At 32.1% G+C, this 13,766-nt stretch overlaps 1 protein-coding gene across 1 annotated transcript; it reads right to left on the bottom strand.

Annotated features, from left to right (window-relative positions):
• Nucleotides 1–8,119: 8,119 nt before the first annotated feature.
• Nucleotides 8,120–13,305, bottom strand: LOC129939664 (ATP-dependent DNA helicase pif1-like). The gene is made up of 2 exons (XM_056047768.1): nucleotides 12,723–13,305; nucleotides 8,120–8,193 (listed from the first exon to the last, which is right to left on the bottom strand). Exons 1-2 carry the CDS (start codon nucleotides 13,303–13,305, stop codon nucleotides 8,120–8,122), a joined length of 657 nt encoding a protein of 218 aa, XP_055903743.1.
• Between the last annotated feature and the right edge of the window lie 461 nt (nucleotides 13,306–13,766).

Genomic DNA, 13,766 nt, shown 5'->3' with positions numbered 1-13,766 from the left:
TTGACTTTAAATTAATTTAAATCATTAAATTTGTATAAATAAAATCTTTTAAGAAATGCTACTAAGATTGGTAAAAATTGTTGTCGACTAAAAATCTCGTTAACAAAAATTGATTTTGAAATGAAACTATTTCATCATGTACAAAATATTGTTGGTAATATTTAAACTTTCTGGAATAATTCAACTGATAACTTTTTTAACAAAACACGAAAACCCACAAACTTTAAAGCAAGAGAAATCGAATGACCAGATGGGAAGTTATCAGTGTGGGTTGCATCCTACTCCATACATAGGCCAGTTTTCGGGTTTGTCAGTTGAAACCCACTTAAAGTTGCTTTTTATAATCCTGTATTATCAAAATTCTATATGATACTGTTTGGTCATATGCAGAATACATCTGTAAATTCTCTATTTTAAAATACTGTAAACTTAGAATACTGTATACCAATATGCTGTGCGAATGAACCACTTTATGTCATTATACTGTGTCTCCGAGTACTGTATCCTAAAAAAGTGTGTTTTTAATAGTTCTGTTTTGGAACTTATTTGCAACGCTTTGGGAACACAAGAAATGCATGTTTTTCTAAGTATAGTTATTAAAAAATGTTTATAATATCATATTTAAAAGTCATATAAATAGTTGGAAAGAGAAAATGGTGTTTATACTGTTCAGACTATTTAAATTCTGTTTTTTTTTTTTCAGATTATTAACAATATTTTTAAATACAGAATTTTGAAACACAGAATTTCAAACATACAGAATTTTGTCCATGAAGAATTTTGTAATACAGACAAACACTATTCTAACTCCAACCAATACGTACCAATTATTCTACAAAACCATAAAACAAACTAAAAAGTCAGTATTTGTAGATTGAATGGTGTCTTAGTCTAAATTACTTTAAACTAAGAATAATAACCATTTTTCAACGGCACCGTATTCTAAAAAACAGAGATCCACCCATTTTTGTATGCTCTTTCAAGTCTCTAGGTCATATATTTGTTTGTATCTAAATCTTTCCATTCGACACAGTGTTCGGTATTTCAACTCCATCGAAGTAGAAACATAGCAAATGTACTAATATCTACCTATAAAATGTCCATCCAATTTTATCAGCTATCAAAGCACAGGCCTTGAAATGAGGATACCCTCATGTAGTATGCCTCTTAGTTGCAGAAATTTAACGCTGCCGCTCTTCCATTGCTAGCTAGTCTTTAGATAGCTTCTCGGGATTCATGTTAGCCTATTCCATAGTCTACATCTCCAAAGTTGCAAATTGGATGTAATCCAAATTAATTCATGTAAGTACACTCCAGGTCATAAGGATACCGTCAGGAATTGTTTTGAAGAAAACATATATGGCTACTGTTTATGCAGCGCAAAAATAAAGAGTATTTAAAACCAAATCGAAAACTTGGCGTTTTTAGAAGACCAAGTTGATGTTTCTTTAGGTTTTTAGTTTTCTGTAAAAAAACTATCAATTCGATTTTTTCTCAAAATTTTACTGAATATTGACAACAATATTTTTTGAAAGATAAAAGTAGTTTGAGGACAATATTTCAAGGTTTTGAAAAGATGTTTGAGTCGAAAACCAATTTTTAACAACTTTTATTCATTTTTTGTTTAGGTTTTTATTTTGCAGAATGTTAAACACAATAGTTCTTATAAGTGGAAAGCCATAATCCAAATTTTTGAAAAGATAATTTTTTACCAACTTTTATTTATTTTTTATCTTTTTTATTTTTCGTTAAAAATTGTCTTTTTCTATTTTTCTCAAAATTTGATCCGATTTCAAAAACGTTATTTCTAATTGCATAAAATTATTAAGTTATAAAATCTTTTTTCCTTCGTAAAATATTCGAGGTGACAATTATTTTTTCTTTTTCAGTTTTTTTGATTTATAAAAAAAATATTATTTAGATTTTTTTCCAAAAGTATACTAAATTGGTATCACACCGCAATATATAATATAGAATTTAATTTAAGTCCATAGCGTTAATGGTTAGTGATGTATTTAAGCTTAATCACGATGTTCATCTTTTTTTTTAAATTGCTATGGTAAAAAAACCATCACACTGGAGATTCCCTTCTGCATCTTTCTGCATTACTATCTGTATACCAAAATTTATTTGAAGTCGATATCTTTACTAGTTATTGAGGTATGCACGCGAACGTACAGACGTACGGACCTACACACGCACGCACAGACATCTTTCTAAAAATCTTCGTCGAGAAATGTCAATATTTTCAATTTAACAAATCGAACCAATTACAACAACTTGCTATGGGAAGTTATAAATGTACAAATAATTTTGGAAACTGTAGCTTTTAAAATTTAAGCAAATATTGAAAATTGAAGATTCATAAAAGCATTTTAAATGAATTCAAACTAAAAACAAAGTTTTTGATGTTTTTAAAACACGGCTTTTGATTATTTTTAACCTTTTTTAAGAGACATATTTTAACAACCTTACGCGATATAAAATTTAGTAAAGAAAATTAATCGAAATTAAAAATCAGGACTACGTAATCCTTTGCCTGTGGGACAATAACAAAATAAGTTCAATTTAATTTTTAGAGTTTTTTGTTTTCAAAATGTATGTATTCCAGATTTTCGTTTTTTGGATTATGGTTTTTCAGCGAAACATCCTACCACTTAACATACAACATTGATTCTTCTGCTGCTTTTATTTTTTTGACTCGATTAAAACCCATTAATTTTTCACTTCATTTCTAGTCGATCTTCTGTCTTCTCTTTGGAAGTCGTCCATGTTATGGTAGTAACATCAGTTTTCACATAATACCTGCTTCTATCCTCATAACTTGGAGTGTACTCCTATGTACGACAAACTTTTATACAAAGCACTGTTAAAAGAAAATTAGAGGGGAACGTTTTCCTAGATACAAACATATTACTAGGAACACTACTGCCTATCGTTGTCATACCGTAAAGTCCTCGAAAACAATACATGAATCCATTCCTCTTGGTTTTGTATACAAATAGGTTGGATTGAGTAGAGCTGTGCATACCTCAACTCAACTCTACCTTCACTTTAACTACTTACTAAGCATTTCTTTTATTTTCTATTTTGTACCAACGTTGATAAACTCGACTTACAATATTTTAAGTGCCATAGTACGTTACCTAACTAAAAGCGCTTTCCACCTACAGTCAATTCCACTTAATTGGAAACGTAATTTTTTCGAACATTTCGAATGCAGCAGAACATAACTTTCGAGTTATTTTAAAAAAGGTTTGCTTTTCCCCTTTAAACGGCTTGCTCCTGTGCAAAATGAGCATCTTATTTTTCTGGACTTATATACCATGCACATGTTTTCAGAACAGTTTAGATAAATTAAAGAATGAAATAAGAGGACATGACTGTTCCTGAAGCTATATTTGTATTCCAATGCTCTCGGATAGTGTCCCACACACTCGTTATCCATAGAGGCAGACAGCTCAGCGCCAGCAGCGGCGGCGGCGTCAGCGTCACGACCAACACTCGCTGCTGTGGGCATAATGCTTTCATTTGAACTCCGAACGCTTTGCAATCGTCTCGTACGAGTCGAGTACTCGTTCCTCGTGGTATTTTTGCCCGAACATCGTACAACATTTCTTGGTGCCTGATACTGATGCGGTACAACCAAAAACTCAAAATCAAATGTTTTTTAAATGTTGGTTGTTTTTTAGATTTTCTCCTGAACTGAACTGAATTGAAGCAAGGCGAAGCAGTCTTACTCTTGTTCACGTTTTTCTTTTGCATTCAACTGTGAAAGGTGGTTGATGATGTGTATCGCGATTCAAATTCACGCTAAAGATACACAATTGTGGAATAAGGTACTACAAAGTACAAATAAATCTTGGCAACAGTCGTACACTCTCTGATGAGGTGGGGGTGGTGCATAAAATACAGGCATTTCTTAACCTGAAACGAAGAAAGATCAGAGGTATTCATGATTGCCTGCTAAAAGCCTGCAAAGTTTCTTATTTTGCTTAAGGATAGATCGTGAACTAGGTACATTCTATATCTACAAATTTAATTTATATTTTATCGTTTTGTGTGTAATTATAATTTGCAAAAAAAGAAAAACTTAATGAGTTTAAAAATTAATGCCCTTGAAGTTAATGTCTAATTTAATTGAGCTCATCAGAGATCTTAAGTATAATATTCGTAGAGTGGATTTTAAAGATTGGGAAGACAACAAATTTGTTAAATGAGGATTGTATTCAACCGACACTGGTAGATTCTAATTGGTGGCCGTTAAGATGGCTTTTTTTTGCAAAAGCCCAATTGTAATTTGAGGAACTTTAAAAAGTATTCCATCAATGAATTGAATCTTAAACTGTTTTTTGTCGAAATATTCTGTTGGTTAAAGGAGTTTAGTGAGGCATTTTTGGTACATGATTTAATTTTAAAAATAAGATAAAAACAAAGACTGGATTTTTAACTTCCCATAGAAAATTATTGTAATTCGTCCGATTTTCGAATTACAACTTTTGACATTCCTCGACGTTTTAAGGGCACTAGAGTCAAAATAAAAGATTTTTAGAAGGATGTTTGTGCGTGGGGCTCTCAAGAAAATTTAGTGGATGATTTTTTTAATATATCAGTTTTAAAAAAGGAATATAAAATATCTCACGAACCAGTAACGATCCAGACTTACATTAAATTTTATATTATGTATTGTAACGTGATACCAAACAGGTATTTTTTTCGAAAAAATAGAATTAACGGTTTTTTTTATAAATTAAATCAACTGAAAAAAAAGTTCGTACCTCAAAAATTTTACGAATATAAATGGTTTTATCTCCAAAACAATTTTGTGCTACGAAAACAAATGTTTTTGATATCAGGTAAAGTTTTGAGAAGAATTGAATTTACGTTTTTATAAATAATAAAAACCTAAAAAAACATTACCCAAAGTTGTTAAATGGTGCATTTCGACTCAAGTATCTTTTCAACAATTTGAGATATTGTCTTCCAACTAATTTGACCATATAAAAAGCATTGTTTCAACATTCGGTAAAATTTTGAGAAAAATAGAATTAACATTTTTTTGACAAAAAATAAAAACCTTAACAAAAAATAATAAAAATAAAACCTTAAGATATTGGCTTTAAAGTAATTTTAATTTTTTTCTAAATATTTTTATCAACATTCAGTGACTTTTGAGAAAAATCGAATGGACAGTTTTTCTTACAAAATTTAAAAACCTAAACATAATTGATAAAAATTGGTAAACACTGATTTTTGACTCAATTATCTTTTCAAAAATTAAAAATATTAGGTTCAATCTAATTTTATCTTATAAGAAATATTGTTTTGAACATTCGATAAATTGGTAAAAAATTATTTTCGAATAAAAATCTCGTTAAACAAAATAAATTTTGAAATCAAACTCTTTTATCATTATGCAAAATATTGTTGGTAATTTTTACGTTTCTTAGAATAATTAAATTAATTAATTATTAAAAAAAAATGGCTGGGATGCGACCCACACTGATAACTTCCCATCCCATCTGTCGATTTGTCTTACTTAAAAGTTTATAAGTTTTCTGGTTGGGTTAAAAAAGATGTCACTTGAATTATTCTTAAACATTTTTAAAATTAAAAACTATATTTTTCAAAGAAATAGTTTAAATAGTTTAGTTTGAAATCCTAGTTTTGTTAAATAGATTTTTAGTCGAAAACAAATTTTAAATAATCTTAGTAGGATTTCTTAAATTTGTAGAAATTGGATGAATGATCAATCAAGAATCGAACATCAATTTTTACCAAATTTGCGTACTAGTTTTTGTAGATTTATTTTTTGTTTGAAAAAATGGACTGTTGTACTTTTTAAATAAAAAACTACTGAATATCGAAAACAATATTTTTTGTGAAATACAAAAAGTTTGATGACAATATTTTTAATTTTTGAAAAGCTATTTGAGTCGAAAGAAAATTTACAAAGTCTTAGTATTGTTTTTATTGTTAGGTTTTTATTTTTTGTTTGTAAAAAAACTGTCGTTTACATTTTGCTCAAAATTTGACTGAATATTGACAACTATATTTTATAAAAGTAGTTTAAAGCCAATATCTCAAATTTTTGAGAAGATATTTAAGTCGAAAATCAAATTTTACCAACTTTGAGTAATTTTTTTTTTAGGTTATTTAAAAAAAAAAACTGTCGATTTGATTTTTCTCAAAATTTTACCAGATGTTTAGAACGTTATTTTTCTTTGCACAAAATTGTTTTGATGATACAATCATTTTGTACTCGTAAATTGTTCGAGGTGTCATTTTTTTGTTATCTTTATAACAAAATTTATTAGATGTCAATATCTCTTCTGGTTCTTGAGCTATGGACGACAAAAAAAAACATTGCGAGCATACAGACATACGACGTAAGGACATACGAACGTACGTACACACACACCAACAGACATCTATCTAAAAATCTTTTATTTTGGTTCATAAATGAATTAAATATAACCGCTAACTTTTTTAACAAAATACTAAAAGCTACAAACCTTTTAAGCAAGACAAATCGGCAGACGGATTGGAAGTTATCAGTGTGGGTCGCATCCCAGCCTCTTAATAATCAGTAAATTTATTTTAAGTTAATATCTCATATTAATCTTGAACTATGGCAGACGAAAAAAGTTTTTCACACCCATTGTGCAGAAACAGTTCTTGTTACCTTGATTAATTTGCGAACAAAAAATTACATAACCTCCAATTTAATGTTACTAATCGAATAATAACGTTTTTGACATCTGATAGATTTTCAACAATGCCTGATTCTATCCTTATGACTTGGAGTGTATTTAAACCAATGAATACGGAATACATTCAATGTGCAACTTTGGAGATGTAGACTACGGAATAGGCTCACATGAACCCTGAGAAGCTAGCTCTGTGAATGCTTTCAGCTAACTAGCTACAAACGGTATAGAGTGGCAGGCGCAGCGTTAAATTTCCGCATTAGGATTCATGCTGCATGAGATTATCCTCATTTAAAGGCCTGTGCTTATATAGCTAGTAAAATAAATAGACATTTTATAGGTAGGTACGTTAGCTATGCACCTACTTCGATGGAGTTGAAATATCGTACACTGTGTCGCATATGCCAAGCTTTAGATACAAACAAGTTTATGGCTTTATAGAGGAGACAGAGTTTCTTGAAATGATTGTGATCTTTTTTTTCAAAATAACCGTGCTGCTCAAAAAATGTTGAACAAGTTTATTTTTTCTTAATCGCTTCAAATTTTTGTGAAGAATTATAGACGTATTTTTTAATAAGGACCTCTCATAGCTCATAGTTGCATATTTTTTTCCTGAGAAGTATTTTTTAACATTATTTTTTTTATTTTAAAGGATGAAGGTATATTAAATAATTAAAAAGTTTCTTAATTATAGTTTTGGTAGAATGGAAAAGATCATTTTCTAGGAAGACCATTTTGCATTTCTCATCTACCAAAACGTTTCTCCAGACTATCACACCTTCAGATTTTGGGGTCAATTATATAAAGACACTCCCTATCCCAGAGAGTCTCAGTCCGAAAACCGCAGGAGCTCTCATAAAGTCAATAAAATATTTTACTACAAATTTAGAACGGCACTGTACGTATGTACATTCATATAAGCAAAAGGTCAATTATTTAGAGCAGCAGCAGCGAATGGACTTGAAAAAATCAAGGTGCTGGTAAATAGCCCAAAAAAAAGTTGGTAAAAAAAAAAACAAAACAAAATCAGTTCATTCAAATTAATTTAATAATCACATATGTTACTCACAACCGATAAAATAATTATTTTATATACTCGTAAGAACCATCTTTGAATTGGTATTTTGAAGCATATTTAACTAACACCTCTGGGGGATCAAAATGTTGCCGTTGCCCAAAATTACTCTTGCAGCTAAAGTGTTGAGTACAGTTGTGTTTAATTTGTTTCTTTTTTCTTTTTTGATAGCATTGAGATGCGACAAACAACAAAGTTGTAACATTTTCAATGACAGGTTTTCGAAAATAAGATCTCTCATACTGTCTTTAAAATTTTGAATAAAACTCCGCTGTTGTACAATGACGTTATTCTTGAAACTTTCTATTATTTTACACTCGCTTATGAGTTTTCTTCACTCAACATTGAGTAGTTCAATGCTTGCAGAGTCTACCATTGGCATTTTTCTATCAATTACTTTTTTCGGATCTAAATATTTTAATACAATAACTTTATCATTACACATAACTTTTTAATAATTCCATGATTTTATTTTCATTAATTTCATTTTCTAGTAAACATATGTATGTTCTTCAAAATGAAACCCAAAATATATTTGACAGTATAAAAATAGTTTTCAGGATTTTTTACATCCATATTAATGTTAATATTTTCCTGTTTTGTGGAATTTTTCATTAAGTTTAACTTAAAAGATTTCATAATTTCGACTTTGAGGTGGATTCTTGTTGTCTCAGATTGAAATATTCTGTTCCAGTTATTAATTATTTTTAAATTTAAGGCAATAAAATTAAAAAAAAAAAAAAAAATTTATTTTCTAGAAAATTAAAAATACTGGTAGCCTTAGGATAAGGCTCTTCAAATGAACTAAAGTAAAAAAAATCAAATTAGGGATTCCACTGCTATATATACCATTTCTAAAGAAAGCCACTGAGTTTGACAAACTTTTAAAATTTGATGTTCATCGACACCAAATGCCTTCTGAAAGTTTATGAAATCTTTTTGTTTTTTGATCTATAGCAGAAGTAAAAATATGTTAAAGGGCCCAGAAGGACCTTTATAATAAATTATAATCAAAAAGGCTGTTAAAAATGTCTATGTAGGTCATATTTCAATCACAAGGACTTGATTCTTGAAAAGTTAAAATGAAAATGCCCCAATTCTCATCGTTTTACTTTTCACAAGCCAGAAATTATTTATTGTTTTTGTTTCATTTTCAAACAATCCTTAACGACTTTTTTAAAGCTTATCGATCTGCTGATAACAAATTTACAAAGTTTTATGTACCTCAACGATTTTTCAATATGTCAATACAGCAATACAATGGTATAATAGTAAAATTTATTTTAAACAACGAATAGTTAGGTTAGGTTAGAGTGGCTGTCCAAGATGGAAACGGACACACTTAGGCCAGTTTAATGGCCATTGTGATACCACATGAATCTTGAGGCTTCCTCCTTAGCTCAATGAAACCAGCTTGAGTCCCTTACGAAACGTGAGAGGCTGATTAAACCGATATGATTAAGATCGTTTAGATTGTTAAAGAAGAATTCTCCTAGGTAATTCTTGCGTTTTCGAGCTAGAGCGGGGCATGTGCAGAGAAGATGAAGAACCGTTTCTTCCTCTTCCTCGTCCATACAGCTTCTGCAAAAGTCATTTGAGAATACCCCTAGTCTCGTGGCATGCTTTCCTATGAGACAGTGTCCGGTTATGACACCTATTATCGAGTTTATATGCGATCTGCTTAGAGAGAGCAAGCACCTTGAACGTTTTAAATCCAGTGTTGGCCAGATGTTTTTTGTGACTTGACACGTGGTGATGTTGTTTCACCTGGTGACAGCCCTCCTCACAGACTCTTGCATTAGCAGCAGTTTACAAGTAGCGATTGGTATGCCAGTGCTTGCCAAACGTGGTAGCATGGGCTGTACTGTACCGTTCCTGGCGAGTTCGTCTGCCTTACAGTTACCTGGAATGCATGGTGAATATTAAACTGTTGCACCATCTCCATTAGAAATGATCGACAGTTATGGACTGCTATAGAGTTTGTAGAGACAGAGTCCAGAGATTTGATATAGCGCTTGGCTATCAGAGAAAATACGGATATCGGATGTTGATATCACGTTTTCTTTGAGCCAAGACAAAGACTTCTTTTATCGCCAAAAGTTCCGCCTAGAACACGCTACAATGATTGGGAAGGCGGAATGAGAGACTTTATTTCAGTCGTTCAGAGTACACACCTCCACCAACTCCTTGTTTGGTTTTTGAGCCATCTGTGTAAAAATGGATTGACTCATCCTCCAAGAATGTCCTATCCTCCAAAAAAGATCTGGGAGGTATAGAAATCTGGAAGTTTCTGTCGAATTGCAGTTGGGGGATGGTGTAGTCTGTGTGCTTTGGAATTGATTCTTAGTACCTTAGAATTACGGAGTGGCCGTAGCAGAGTTTGCAGCTATTTGTGTGCTAAATATGTCAAGAGGTGTAAGTTAGAGCAAGGTCTCCAGTGCCGCTGATGGGGTCGTGCGAAGCGATCCGCTTGTACATAGAGGTAAGCTGAACGTTGGATTTTATTAGCTTTACAACAAATGGTTAAAGGTGGTAGATTTTGAGTTGCAGGTGCTAGAATTTCAGAAACAAAAAAAAATGGTAAAAATACTAGTTAATTGCTAGAAGCTCCATAACTGGGCAGCAGTGGTTCTTGTACTTGGTACTTGGTACTTGTTTCGATATTGTTTTGGTTGATATTCATTATGTGATTTGAGGGAAATTCATTTTTTATAAATATAGTTAGTGAAAGTTAAGATGCTCTTTATTTCTGCGGAGCATGCAGACAGAAAGGTTCAACATTTTTTGTAATACAATTTTGTAACGATTTTTGTCTGGGATACTAAAGAAACTCACGCATGGGTGTTTTCTAAATATTGATTTTAACACCAGTTTTTTTTTGTGTACCATTGCACCCTATTTAGTTGAATAGTTAATAGCCCTAAGAACTGTCATACTTTAGTATATTATTATTTTATTTTTTCTATGAAGTCTAACTTTTTATTGTTTTATTGAAACACTGTTAAATTGTTAAATGTGTAAATCACTATCAGTTAGAATATAGCTATTCTATTTCAAAACCAAAACGAGGCTTGGATGCGACCCACACAATTAACTACCTATACCGTTTGTCGATTTGACTAACGGAATTTCAAAAAACGAACATTTTAAATTTTTCAGAATACAAGGTGGCAAAAACAGTTGCATGTGGGAAAATTCAAGAAATAAAAATGGAAAGGAATTTGATTGGAAGAATACTTTTTATAGCCTCACAAATTTCGCTTCAAATTGATGTGAAACAAATTTTTAAGTACCCATTAACACCCGTTCCTCAATCTTTTGGACACTTGGATGGGTCAATGATTAAAACCGATAAATCAGCTTTTCTTAGACACCTCGAGAAAACAACAGTTGGCATTGCTCCAACTCAAATTGATGTTATAATTGTGGATGGATTCTTTTTGCATCATACTTTAGGAGAAGTGCCTGAGTCGTATGGTGAAATTGCCTTACACGTATTAAAAAAAATTTGTAGGATGAATGCAAAAGATATACATCTTGTCTTCGACCGAATTATTTCTCCTTCTATTAAGGATATTGACCGGGATAGACAAAATAATTCAGATGATCGAATATTTTATTCAGCGTTCAATAAAAATAGTAAGCTCACAGCAAACTTCATTAAAAGTCTGAGGAATAGTTCCTTCAAGAAGATTGAATGAATGGTAAGTTGAAGAATAGAGTGACGACAAATACCACAATGTTATCTGCGAGAAGAAACTCTATGTTTCATTTGAAAAGAAATGCTTCGTGGTCAGCGCCGCAAATAAAAAAAATATTCGGAAAGAGGTTATAGAGCTAGAGAGTGATGATAACCGGATGATGCTCTATTTGGCCTTTCTTCCATCGAACATGTCAGTGATCATAAAAACGGTGGATACCGATGTGCTAATTGTAGCTCTCAATTCTCTTCCTTAATTGAAAAATAAGGCGGGAAATAGTAAATATTCCCATTAAGGTATGAATGTATAAAATAAACATTTAAAGGACATATTAAATCTATCTTTATACTAGCTGACCCGACGAACTTTGTTCCGCCTTAATGCAATAAATAAGCAGATTGTGTTTTTTTTTTATTGGAAAAAATACAAAAAAAAATTAAATAGCTACATTAATCATTCATTATTATTTCTGTATTTTAGTACATAGGTTGCTCTTCACTTAAGTACCTTGTGATACACGACATTTTTTGTTTTCTTATCAGGCGCAAAAACAAACAACGCAGATGGTCTTCCGACCCGTGAAAATGCCACGTATAATTGACCATGGGAAAAACATGAATGTTCTAGATTTAAACCACAAACTTTTAAAGATTGGCCTTGTGATTTGTTGATGGTCATGGCAAATGCAAGACGTATCGGAAATTGAAGTCTTTTAAATTCAAACGGCATATCGGTTGGGATCATCGGGATCCTCGGAATGAGAACTTCCTCACCTTTGAATTTTCCTATCATTATCGTTGCATAAATTGCATTGTTCATCCATTTACTAACCACCAAACGCGTACCGTTGCACAGTTTTTGGTTGGTTTATGTTTCGAAGCATGATTACTACGGAGCCAACCTTTAGGCGTAAATTGTGCGGTGGTAAGCCAGGCACGTCCAAAGAGTTTAGAAATTCAATTGGATAGTTGGTGGCTTCATCTTCATTTGTGACGCAGTCAATAGATTTGAATGAATGCATTGTTCCAATGATCGTATTTTGAATTATGTAGTTCAGGTCATATACATCTTTATTCTTAGCCGCTAAAATTGCTCGCTCACTCAACCATTCACTATTTTTGTAGTTAGAAATAATATTTGGATATACATTGTTGATAAGTTCGTCTTTTGATGAGAAAAAATTATTTGGAAATGATATTAATCCGCTCGATTCATCGACAGGTACTTGACCATTACCGACAATCAGCAATTGCTCCGAGAAATCTTCAGCAGATGTATCATTAAGCAATGTAACTCTCATGTTTGTTGTCAGCTGCAGTTTCTTCACATAGCGCCATAGATTTGACGATTTGAAGCAAGCGTTTATTTCATCGGCAGCCGTAGATCTTGGAATTACTGCCAGTATTTGGCGGAAATCGCCAGACAGTAAAATCATTGCTCCTCCAAAACATCTCGAGTCATTGCGTAAATCTTTTAATGTTCGGTTAAGTGCTTCTAATGCACGTTTATGCGCCATTGTGCATTCGTCCCAGATGATGATTTTCGATGCCGCTAAAACTTTGGCCATTGCTGAGTGTTTTGCAATATTACACGTTGGTTCTTCAATAATTTGAAGATTTAACGGTAATTTGAATGCTGAATGAGCCGTACGGCAACCTTCTAACAATGTGGCTGCTATTCCAGAAGAAGCAACTGTAACCGCTATGTTGGATCTCGCCCGAACAGTTGCTAAAACTAATGACATAAGGAATGTCTTGCCAGTTCCACCAGGGGCATCTAGCAAATATAAACCACCATTTTCATCAGCGATTGCCTTCATTTAAGTATCATAAACTTCCTTTTGTAGGTAATTCAACAGGCGTACATTCCTTTGAACTACTAAATCTAATTCCTGGTGATCATATTCACGTAACACATATCTTCGATCAAGAGTAAAGCACGATTATGTATCTCCTCATTCATCTCAAATCGTGATTTCTGGAACTGACACGACTTTGATGTAAAATATCTTCTGACATACTATCTTTGTATTTGTGTCACAGGTTACATGGGTTTGATGGAAAACATGTCGAAATTATGATAGCGAATAATGTGCGTATCTGACTTGGAGATGCAGAGATAGTGGCTTCAGCGATTGTCGTATCCCAAAGGGTATCGTTTTCTAATAAGTTCAATTCTTCACATGCAGCACGATATGTTGGGAATATTACACGATTAACAGTTCGTAGTGTCTCAAATGAAGTTGGACCACACACATTTACCAGCAAAACCGCAAATAGA

Source organism: Eupeodes corollae, chromosome 1, assembly GCF_945859685.1.
Source record: "Eupeodes corollae chromosome 1, idEupCoro1.1, whole genome shotgun sequence".
NCBI classification, from domain to species: domain Eukaryota; kingdom Metazoa; phylum Arthropoda; class Insecta; order Diptera; family Syrphidae; genus Eupeodes; species Eupeodes corollae.
Note: the sequence above shows the minus strand (reverse complement) of the source record. Positions and strands in the feature narration are given on the sequence as shown.